Source organism: Phyllostomus hastatus, unplaced genomic scaffold, assembly GCF_019186645.2.
Source record: "Phyllostomus hastatus isolate PE091 unplaced genomic scaffold, TTU_PhHast_1.1 phas_contig_34, whole genome shotgun sequence".
NCBI classification, from domain to species: Eukaryota; Metazoa; Chordata; class Mammalia; order Chiroptera; family Phyllostomidae; genus Phyllostomus; species Phyllostomus hastatus.
In genome coordinates, this window is record NW_025333857.1 from 23,645,276 (window position 1) to 23,657,661 (window position 12,386).

Below are 12,386 nucleotides of genomic sequence, written 5' to 3' on the forward strand. Positions count from 1 at the left end.
ACTACTTCAATGGCCTACTATTTTCCCATACATCATCAAATCTGGCTCACTGAAACAAGTGTCACTTCTTTTCTGTACTTCAAACTCCCTAAGTACTGTATGTAATTCATCTACTTAACATACAATTGTTTGCCTTGATCAGTGTTGCTCAGTTGACTGGGCGTCATCCTGCAAGCAAAAGGTCACCGGTTTGATTCCGGGTGAGAACACATGCCTAGGTTGTGGGTTCATCCCTGGCTAGGGCATGTGTGAGAGGAAACTGATTGATGTTTCTCTCACATTGATGTTTCCCTCCCTCTCTTACTACCCCCATCCCCTCTTTAAAAATAAATACTTTAAAAATTAAAAAAACAAAACAAAACAAAAAAACAAACAAACAAAAAAACAAAACCCGAAATATACAATTGTTCTTAGCAAAGAAAAAGGAGCTAAAATCCAAGTCTGAATAGAGGGGCTAGGGAAGAAGGCACAGTGAAAGCCCACAAGAAGCTGTTAAGGGCAACAGAACCTGGATTTAGTCCTTGGAAATACCAGGTATTTCAGAAGACAGGACCACTTGATTCCCAACCTCTCCAATCCTGAAAATAATAAACCTGTTTTAAATCTTCCCCACTTCCTAAATGGCAAATCCATCTTTCCAGTTGCTCAGGCCAACAACCTCAAAATATTCTTAGACTGTATTAATAGGACTTTTAGAGTTCAGAAATGAATTAGTGACACCTATACAAAAAAAGTAAAGCAAACAAAAAAGACAGTTAAAAATACAGTGTATTTTTACTGTATTTATAGATACAAAGTCATAATAATATCAAACCTTGAATAGTGACTTAACCAAATTATTTTATTTTGCGATGGGAGGACAGAGTGTGTTAAACTAAATTGTTCATTTTTTATAGAAGGAGGTTAATAAAACTAATATATGAAGACAAAGGTAGTATAAACACATTGTTAAAGTAGTTATCTCTGATGAACAGAAAATGGGGACAAAAAAGGGGTGGGTTTTGAAAATACACCATATACTAGTATTTAACCTTTCAAGCAATATATTACACTATTTTAACTTTAAAATGTTACCATTCTATATTATTAAAATTCAAGCTCCTCTAATTGCAATATGTTCTACCTAAGATTTCCCCTCCCTCACATTAAGTTGTCCGTAATGATAAAATTACCTTTCTAAAGAAGAAATCAGAAGTAAATATAATATAGCCTTCTTTGAGGGGAAAAAAGAAGTAATTTTATCCTGGGATTATCTGGCAGTTCCTCTGACCAATAACTTAATAATCATTCAGAAAGGTTAGACTCAAAGAAAACACCTAAAGTGATCTTTCTTGTAGTTCAATGACACTAGATGAGAACTTACTACATACATGACAAAAATAAAAAATTAATATTGCAAATATTATCTTGGCAAAAAATTCTTTAGAAAACTTACCAATAATGTTAACTACCGTAACAGTAACAGAAAGAGTAGAACAAAATGATGAAAAGGCATAGTTGATGCCTATTCATGATGCGTGTTCCTCTGTCTGTCAAGCTATGGGGAACAGCCTAACCATTGTAATAGAAAATCTTTCATTCTAACTGAACACCATGTGATACTACCTAGCCACGTTAGTCCATTTATAATTAATAGACACTGATATTTGCTACAATTTGAACTATACCCAATTCTACTCTTTCAACTAAGTCAATTTTAAAAATACCTGAACTCTAAATCTCCAAGTCGATCCAACAGGAATTCCAGGAATAGGTCCATAATGATTAGAAGGAACAATAGTACATTCTTTAGTTCGACCAACGCAGGCCATTCCCTACAAGTCACAGAGCACGCTGTTAGAGAAATCGGTTATGCTACATCTTAAAGCCCTTAGATCCCATAATATATAAATAAAATAGAAACCTGGCTATTTGTATGATTAACAATACATAACAATTTATATTATTAAATTCAATTAACAAATATAAATTAACAATAGCATTAAACAACACAGTTATTTGTTAGTATTTCTGATACTTAAAGTACCATTTATACCATTACTACTAATTACTACTATTGTTATTAAAACATTATAACTTGGCCCTGGCTGGTGTGGCTCAGTAGATTGAGTGTCAGCCCATGAACTAAAAGGTTGCTGGTTCGATTTCCAGCCAGGGCATATGCTTCAGTTGCAGGCCAGGTTTCCCAGTTGGGGGTGTGCAAGAGGCAACCAGTCAATGTTTGTCTCACACATCGATGTTTCTCTCCCTCCCCTCTGTTTAAAAATAAAATAAAATCTTAAGAAAAATTATAACTTGCACTATAGTTATTATAAACATTTAACTAGGAAGAAAAGGAGACTTTTATCTTTACCCTGCCCCAGTCTCTCCGACTTTCAGTACTAGCTGAGGGCATCTTTGCTTTCTTTTTACTCATTTTAAGTCTTTCACCAGCCTTTACAACTTCACTGGAATCAGTTTTACAGGAAGGACAATACCTTTAAAAGAAAAAAAAATTCTGATAATACCATCTTAAAGCCAGTAACAGAATAATGACCTTTCTAGGGCAGAACAAATTTTAAGATGTTGTAATTAGTATATATTTCAGAGTTTCAGCTGGTACTTAAAGAAGTCGTCACTCTTTTAGGGAACTCAAAATTTTAATATAAATTCTCAAATTTACCTGAAAAGACAGGCACAGTTGTCCAATTCAAATGGTACTATGATCTTATCATTAACCCTGAAAATGTGAATTATTCATTTCATGTTCATATCATTAAAACAAAAGGAACAAGAATTCTACACTGTAGGATTTTTCTACACTGAACACTGAAATATGAGACTCATACACATCTCGTCTAAATTGGTTATTAGAATTCTCTAAGTGTGAAATGTACAGTCTATTATAACAAAATTTCAAGGATGTTTATTTATATTAGCCTTGTCCCTAGCTCAATTTTAATTGCTTATACTTGTTTCTCCTTTAGCTTATTTGCAGTTAGCCACACTGATATAACCTGTAGAGGCTATCTTGGAGATACTGTGGGTTTGGTTCCAGACCACCACAATAAAGTGAGTATTGTTATAATCTGTTTGCTGGTAGACTGTCTTGCCTTTAATTTGTAAAAAAAAAAAAACAAACATGCTCACAAGACATCTATGAAGCATAATAAAATGAGGTATGCCTACATATCATTATAAGCGGTCTTAAATCATTTCTAAAAAACAAAGTATAAGTATCTACAGAATGAAATGGGCTATTCTGTGTTACCAATGAATGGAATATCTTAACAAGGATTGGCTGGCCACTTCCCCCATTAATTTAACATTTTTGTCTATATTTTCCATTTCATAATAATCCATTCCATTTAGCTTATAGAAGAAGACACTTATACCCAACTAGATAATTTTAACAGCCTAATTACAAAATATCTTGTTTAGTGCTTTATGAAAGACAAATGTAAATAATTTAGTCCCTGATTCTGAGAAAATTAGGCAGTGAGATACAGACACAAATCCAAGGCAAAATTAACTATGAGAAGGCAAGAAATACTATCAAGTGAAATCTCCCCTGATGAAGAAATCAGGAAGGTTTCTAAAAATCAATTTGGTAAGACAGTATTTTACCTGATGTGCCAGTATTTACAACAATAATTTTATCAAAGGTCTTATAATTAAAACAGGTATTATCTTTGTCTGATGGGAAAATAAGAGGTTACATACTCAGACAACATGATTTAGAGAAGAAGAAAACATTTAGGTTGAGGAGTTCCAGGTGAAATGAAAAACCTCAATATGAATGTAGAGGTATTCCATAGAGAAATCTAAGACTCTTAATTATACGATCCTAAAGTCATCCCTGGATCTATTCCTTCATCAGGTTTGTTCAGAACTTCATGCCAGGTACTATTTTGATGCTTGGGATAAATATTTGTGATCAAAATGCCTATACACAGTAGTTGAAGAAAACTAGTACATAAATGAAACAATTTCAGAAAGTGGTAAGTGCATGCTATAAAGGAAATACTTTAGTGTTCGGGTGTGCTAATAGTGATTAGAAACCCTTTGTGTCTTTAGATAATTAAAGCTTTTGGGGCGGTATTCCTGCTGAGACCAGAGGAGTCAGTGATAAGAAGCCAGGGAAGGGATTTCAGGCAAAGAGACATGAAGTATAAAGGTCCTAAGAAAAGGAAAGGAAGGAATGATATGCTTTATAGAACATAAACATGGATAGAGTTTAAGTTCAGTAAATAAAATGGGTAAGTGATGAGGTTAGAGAGTAGGCTGTGGCTAGGTCTTGGATGGCAAGGGCTTAGATTTTATTCTAAGTGCAGCAGGGAGACATTAGATGGTTTTAACCTGATTTAGAACTTTGTAAGATCACACTGCTGCTATGGGTGAAAGGAAGCTGTGAGCAATGTGAAAGCCAGGAGGCTAATTAGGCATTTTTTATAGCAGTTCAGGAAAGAGAAGATGATTTGGGTTGGGGGATGAGAAGAGAGAAAGATTATGGAGAACTGACAAGATATGCTCATATATTCTTGGATGTAGGGTATACAAAAGGGGTGGTAAAGAGAATCAAAGATTCCCTCACTAATTTTGGACCCACTAATTTTGTGATATCAGGAAGCAAGTAGCTGAATATAGGAATATAAAGCTCAGGGGAGATTAGATCTGATGGTATAAGTTCAGAACCATTAGGTTGGTATATAGGGTCTCAGGACTGGATGAGGTCATCTAGGAAGCAAGTATGAAGACAGTAAACGAGTAGTGCTTTCAGAAACTCTGAAATCTGGTAGGTGAGAGAAGATCAGTAAGAGATTAAGAAGGAAAGTAAAATAGGAGAAAAATGAGATCATATGATATCATACAATCTACAAAAACAGAGTCAGCAGCTGAACAGAACAGTAAGGAGGACTGAGAAGTCACCACTAGGTTTGACAATGAAATGTGTTTGTGAGCTTGACCTAAGCTGATAGAGTAGAGTAGTGGAAGAGTCAGACTGGAGTGTTGAGATATGAATGGGAGGAGAGGAAATAAAAATAATCAGTGGCGAATGCTCTTGAGAAGCTTTGCCATGAAGGGAGGAGAGAAATGGGATAGGCAGCTGATAGGAGGAATGGGATCAAGGGAGAGGTGTGTGTCTGTGCATTTTGAAAACTCAAGATTCTAGGATACTAATGAGAATAACCTAGTAATGGCAATTCAGGAGAGGAATTCAATGTAGAAATAAAGTTCCTGAAAATGCAAAGGATATGGAATTGTGAGGGAAAGTAGAAGGGCTTGCATTTTAGAGAAGCAAGAAAATATCACCTATGGAAACAAAAGAAAAATGAGAGACTCTGGAGAAAATATAAGTTACTGGTGGTGATAAAATTCAGGGATGTGACCATAAGAAGAAGGGGGTAGAAAAAAGAATTTATATCCCTTCCTTTCTTCTATCACTCCTATACCCTCTGTTATAATACAATAAAAACCTCCCTAAAAGTGGGGGGTTCAGTGGGGGGCATCACAGGGATGGAGAACAATCTATTCTTTACAGTGATACCAGCTACCTCATCGTGATGTTAATATTTCTGGGTAAGTCATTCTTCCAACTTAAAAACCTTCCATGCTAGCAATATGGCCCATAGTTTAAAGAGAAAAAGACCTAATATGACATTAAAAAGTTCATTCTAACTCTGGACACGTTTTTCCCAGTCTCCTAATTATTTCTTTTTGTAACTAACAGAAGAAATAGTTTGTCAAGTGTATTTGACTTTGGTGCCTAGGTCACTTATTAACCTCATAGGATTAAATATTGATACAATAATCCATATAAAGCACTTTGTTAGTATCTAGCACTTATTAAGTGCTTAATAACTATTCAGTACTATTATAGAACATAATAGGTACATCTAAAATAGTTGGGGGTTAGAGGGAACCATCCACAAAGGCTTCCCCAATTACATCATATTTAAGTAAAAACCAGAAGAATTAATATCATCCTGAAGTTAGGCAAAGAAGAAAATGTTTCCAAGAGAAAATGTGTCAAGTGTAAAAGCCCAGAGGTGAGAAAGAAAAAGACCTAAAGAGCAACAAGATATTTAATCTGGTTAGAGTAACCCTGGCTGGGTAGGTCAGTTAGAGCATTGTCCCAATATGCCAAGGTTGTGGGTTTGATCTCCGGTTAGGGCACATATAAGTAGTAACCAATGAATGCATTAAGTGGAATAACAAATCAATGTCTGTCTGTCTCTTCTACTCTAAAAACAAATAAAATAAGAAAGAAACATTATTATATAATCTGGCTAGAGCACAGAATATTTGGAGAAATGGAAGGGGGAAGTAGTAAGAGATACAACTGGAGAAATCAACTAAAAATACTTGTGCAGGACCCTGTAAGGCAACATAAAGCCTCTGAAGCAAAGGAGTAACACAATCGGATTTGCATTTTTCAAAGAACAGACTTCATACTGGAGAAAAGACTGGAGGGATTAAATATGGAGTTAGAGACTGGTATAGAGGCTGTGGTAATACTTGAATAAAGGTATTAATAACAACCATTGGCTATAAAATGTTAAGTACTTTAATATACATTATGTATCTTTAGAAATCTATGTTTGGTAGTTTAAATACCTGTTTCACATTCAATTTTGAACATAGCAACAACAAAAATACCCTAATAACCATACCAGTATTCCTCTTCAGGGACCTTATCCAAAGGTGGATTCAGGCAGTAAATATGATAAGCCATGTTACATTCATCACATAGAAGTTGCATGTTGGGTTCCTGTTTTCCACCACATATATGACAGGAGCAAGAATGGCATTTCTTGTCTGGGTCTCCATGGCATAAGTCACATTCGGGGTCATTTTTTCCTATTAAGAACAAAATACAGTAAGCCTAGCCTTAAAATCATTTTTATATCTATAAATCTTCTAAAGAAAAGCCTATGAAAATATCACAGCTTTTTTTAATGAAGAAAAAGAAACCCTCAAGCATAGGACTTTAAGAATAAATGCCTGAGCCTCATTCTAGACTTATGAATCAAATTTTCAGGAATGGGGCCCAGGCATGTGCCAGTAATAAATCAAATCACATCAGCCAATGAGGATAATGAACTTTTGTCTTAAAATTTTTTAAATTTATATCAACTCATGGTTAACCAAATATGCACCATTGTGATGAACTCGCTGGGGCACCATAAAGTTATCTTAAAATTTCAAGGGAAATACAATACTTTGCCAAATGAAGTTGTTTTGACCTAATTACTTGATAAAAGAAATTGTTAAGTACCATCTGTCCTACAGATCCAAACCTTTCTTTGGGTGGGCTGAATTAGGAGGGGGAGAGCTGTTTGGAGTCAGCAAGCTCATTTTAGTTCCCATACAAGCTACGCCCCCAACATTCACTTTATTAGTAATATAAGTGGCACTTCTAATTCAGTTGATTTTCATCTTACTTGTCAAATGGTTCAGAACTCCGGCAAGTTCAGGAGTGCCATTTATTGCACCTACCCCATCTAAATCCAAACATCTTTTGACAAAGTGTTCCCTTGAAATTTTAAAATATACATAGGTACAAAAAGTCTTATAGTAATGTTCATATACCAAAAGTTAAACTTAAATGTTAATGAAAGAGGAACAGTTGGAAAGATTTTCATGAAAAAAAAACAAAACAAAACAGGTAAATTCATAAGAACTATTAATACAGAGGAAGTCAGGTATATTAAATTCAAAAAAGAAATTGGATAATTTCTTTAAAAAACAAAATTATTTCAATGAAGATAAATTATATAGATACAGGATGATGTCTAGAATGACATGCTATTAGAATAATTACCTCCTAGGAGTTCTATATTATTTGAATTTATACAGTTTTACATTCTAAATTTCTTACAAATTGTACACAGTACACTTGTGAAGAAATTTATTGGTACAGAACTAATCTAGCATATAAGGGAAATGGGAAAAAGTATCTCTCAAATGAGATGGAGGAAGGAAAAGGCTACTCACTTTAACACTAATTTTCTGATTGATCACTGCCTATTGTTGCTAATGAAAATGATTAATAATCTTGTTGTTCATTTGCACTAAAGTAGCTGTGACAACATATAAGTAATAGAAATATGACAAACCTAAAAGACACGTTTAGATTTTTGGTTTGGAGAGTCATCTGACCAATGGAAATCCAGCTGTGGTTCTGAAATGGTTTCTTTAACATACAAGTTCAAAATTGTAGCTATAATGTGATTAGCATCAGACAGAACAAAAAATATATGCAGTGTACCGAGTGGGAGAAAACAGAAACGTGTGAGAAAAACCTAGTCAAACTTGGTCTTTTGTTGTGTTTTACTGAGAAAGACTAAGGCACATTAAATAGGTTTACTCATCAACTTATCTTCATTCCTAAGATATAATCCTATAAGTAGTCAAATTATGCCTTGAGGGTCTTAACTCAAATGTAGATATATTAGCATTGCAGCCTCAAAAAAGAGAGAATGGCCTAGACCAGTAACATGAAAGTGTTTCTTGATCTGTTTTCTAATCTCGCACAATTGTGGTAAGAAGAGGTTAGACAGGACCCCTTTTGTCTTGAATAGCTTTTCCAGAATATACTAGACATTGACATGTGGCATAAAGTCAATGGATTGCTCTCCATAAGAAAATTCAGAATTGAGAGTGTGAGATACTCTTATGTATTTGAAAAGATAGCAATTGAATCATGAATGAAAAAACCTAGAATCTAGTCATAACTTTGTTACGAACTAGATGTGTGATCTTAAGCAAGTAAAATATGTACAATGAAGAGGTAGGGATATATATAAACCTCCTTTATTATCTCCCAGAAATTCAAGGATCAATCAGCACTATTATTCGTAGGCTCTACCAGTATAAAAATGTCTCATTAGTAAAAATTAATTTTGGATGGCCCTGGCTGGTGTAGCTCAGTGGGTTGAGCATGGGCCTGCGAATCAAGGAGTTGCTGGTTTGATTCTCAGTCAGGGCACATGCCTGGGTTGTAGGCCAGGTTCCCAGTGGGGAACGCATGAGAGGCAACGATACATTGATGTTTTTCTCTCCCTTTCTTTCTCCTTCACTTACCTTCTCTCTAAAAATAAATAAATAAAATATTTAAAAAATAAATCTTGGATGGACATAAAAGCAGTGAAATGGGATTTTTATTTGGACAGAACCTATAGTAGAGAAAACAGCAAGAAAATGGCAATAAAATGCTACTATGAGAAAATATTTCTTTGAAAACAAATTTTATTATGAGAAAAACCATCAGACCAAAATGGAACTTAGTTCAAAAATGATGTCTTGACAAGATGGAAACCATCTCAAAATCCTTGAAAAATTGCATTCTACCTCCTTTTCAAACTCACAAGGTCCACAAGCCAGTGAGGAAGAAAGCAGATAGCTTTTCATGAGTGAGTGAAACTTTATTTAGATGAAAACTGACAGCAGGTCCAGCAGTATATACTGCAAGACCAGGTAATAGGTAAGCACCTGCCATGGCTGATCCAATTGATCCTACCAAAATAATACAAGGTTTGCTTACTAACACCCACTTTGTATATAAGCAAACCGAGCCTCAGAGAGATAAGGGATATTCCCAGGATACAACCTGTTGTTGGGAAGAGTCACGTGATACAAAGGACATGGCTAATGCTCACATAGTAAAAAGCTGGTATAGGATATGTTGTACTATACTAAATACCAGACAAATGAACAGGTGGATCATCATTTTGAGAATGTTTTGACATGGGTAGACTGCTACCATGGACATCATGAAACTCCTCTGTATTATGCATTCTAAAAGATCCTCAAGGTGACAATCAGATGTCACCTTCACATTTAGTTAAACAAAAAGGGACACGATGTGAACAATATCACCAATAACCACAACAAGAATGACAATGTGGAGCTTCTGCAGGAACTTGGAGATCTTCAAGGACAAATAAAGACAGGGTGCCCAAACTGAAGCAATTTCTGACCTTTAAATGGGCTAACATGAGATAGTTGATCAATGGGGGGAAAAAGAAGGAAAAAAAATGGTGTCTTGAAAGTAAAATTGTATGGGTTAAATCTTATCCTCTCTCAAAAGTTATTCCCTGGCCAATTAAAATGGCAATCATGTACAATATATATAGTCTAAGCCCATAAAAATATCCATACTTAAAAACTTTCCATCTGCTAATGAAAGAGGATGAGCTCCAGGTTTCTCGATCTTGAAGATTTCATTTACAAATTTTATCTGGCAATCATTAATTTTTCCTTCGGAACCCCTGTTTAAAAAAGGAAAAAAGGTTAACTTATGTCAGAAAACCTAACCATATGCAAATAATAAAGTCAGTGTGAAAACTCACTAAACTTTGTTTACAAATTGGGATTATAGTTATTCCAATTACTCTTTGAGTTATTGTTTCCAATAGAAAAAAAGTCCAATATTAAGTACCTAATATTCGAAGTTAAGTGTAACCTTAGTGTTATGTTAGGAAAAAAAAATTAGAAACAGCACTTAGATTATCTGGTAAGACAGCTATCTTGCAAGTTTAATTTAAAGACCAGATAAAATGATACTCTATTAAAATGAAAGATCAAAATATATTTCCAATAAATACAGTGAGTTTCTAGGTAAAAATATGACATCACTAAAAAGTCTTTCAAATACTAAGCTATATTTTTCATAGATATAATCTATACTTGTTTGTATAAACTTCTTCAAAGTTTCCTGCTGTGACTTTGGATATGTACATTTCTCCTCTTAATCTGTCAAGTTTTGCTTATATTTTTGAAGCTATGTCACTGGATGTATATGAATTTAAGATTCTTAAATCTTGCCCTGGCTGGCATAGCTCAGTGGATTGAACACGGGCTGCAAACCAAAGCATCGTAGGTTTGATTCCTAGTCAGGGCACATGCCTGGGTTGCAGGCCATGGCCCCCAGCAACTGCACATTGATGTTTCTCTCTCTTTCTCCCTCCCCTCTCTAAAAATAAATAAATAAATAAATAAATAAATAAATAAATAAATAAATAAATAAATAATCTTTAAAAAAAATCCTTAAATCTTATAAAATGTGTATCTACTAATACATTCAGTATCAAAAGTATACTTTTTATTAGCATTTGCTTAATGACATTTCCCATCCTTTCACCTTTTCTTTTAAAATTGTTAATGTTAAACATATACAAGTGCAGAAACTGCACAGAAAAATGTACCATTTTTGCCTGTGTTTCCAAGATTCTAATCTATAAATTCCCACATGATCTCTTTCTTCCTTGCAATTTGTTGAAGAACCATTATCATTTGTCCTATAGTTTCTGTCTTGATTTTTGATATTTGCATTCACAAAATATAGTTTAGTTTTTATTGTTGTTTGTATTTTCAGTAAATTGGTAGTTGGATCTGGAGCAGAGGTCAAAAAACTTGGTTCACTGCCTGTTTTTGTAAGTAAAGTTTTTCTGGAGCAGCTACACCTACCTTATGTATGTATTCTCTATGGCTGGTTTCCTGCTTCAATGGCAGAGTTCAGTAGTTTTGACAGAGACCATCTGGCCACCAATGGTAAACTATTCATTATTTGGACCTTAAAAATTTTTTTTAAAAAGGTCTGGACCTGGCTTTAAATGCTTAATCAAATCCAGGTTCATTTTTGGGTAAAATTATCCGCAGTTTTTAAAAGGAATAGTTCCCCTAACATCCTATATAGATGACCAATGAGTTTCTATATTACTAGGAAAGCACATATTTGAAGTGTTTTAATCCACTGTAGTTATTTTCCTTATCAATGTTTTCAAACTCTCTCATCTGTGGCCAATGGGATCTCTGGCCAGCTGACTGCCAAATTTTTCTGACAAAACCTCTGTCTTTGTGGGCTTCCTTGTTACCTATAACACAAGATGCTCCAAGTTCACCTCAAACACTTGCTGCCTCCAGCCTGAATTCTTGTCTCCAAGGAAGCCTGGTTTCTTTTAGGTAAACATGGTATTTCAAGACCAGAATTTAGGCACTAGAGAAGCTTACCGAAACTGGACTGATCAGTGTTTCTAGGCTTCTACAGGGGACAGAGCTATAGAACTGAAATGTACACATTAACACATGTATAAAATACCTCATGAGTTAATACAAACTTTCTGTTCAAATTCAGAACTAATGGGTGAATTTACTTTTTAAAAAATAATTATCTGTTTCTCCTTTTTTCTCAACCAGAAAAGACACCAGTGATGCCTAAATTAGAATGCTACAGATACTTCTTTGCTTTATCTGAAAGTACACACAAGACATTCTCTCACCAGTTGTCATTATGATTTCTGAGAATGCTTTAAAATTTCTCTGTACAGCCCTGACCAGCATGGCTCAGTTGGTTTGGCATCATCCCACAAAGCAAAAGGTCACTGGCTCTATCACTGGCTGGG

At 34.6% G+C, this 12,386-nt stretch overlaps 1 protein-coding gene across 2 annotated transcripts in view; it reads right to left on the bottom strand.

The window, feature by feature from the left end:
• Positions 1-12,386, bottom strand: part of UHRF2 (ubiquitin like with PHD and ring finger domains 2) — a 90,414-nt gene that overhangs the window by 21,633 nt on the left and 56,395 nt on the right. For both annotated transcript variants that reach the window (XM_045840486.1, XM_045840487.1), the window contains exons 5-8: positions 10,144-10,253; positions 6,654-6,840; positions 2,354-2,477; positions 1,707-1,814 (exon numbers count right to left, since the gene is read on the bottom strand). In XM_045840486.1, the coding sequence (XP_045696442.1) occupies positions 1,707-1,814; positions 2,354-2,477; positions 6,654-6,840; positions 10,144-10,253 (529 nt within the window). The remainder of the gene's footprint in view (positions 1-1,706; positions 1,815-2,353; positions 2,478-6,653; positions 6,841-10,143; positions 10,254-12,386) is intronic.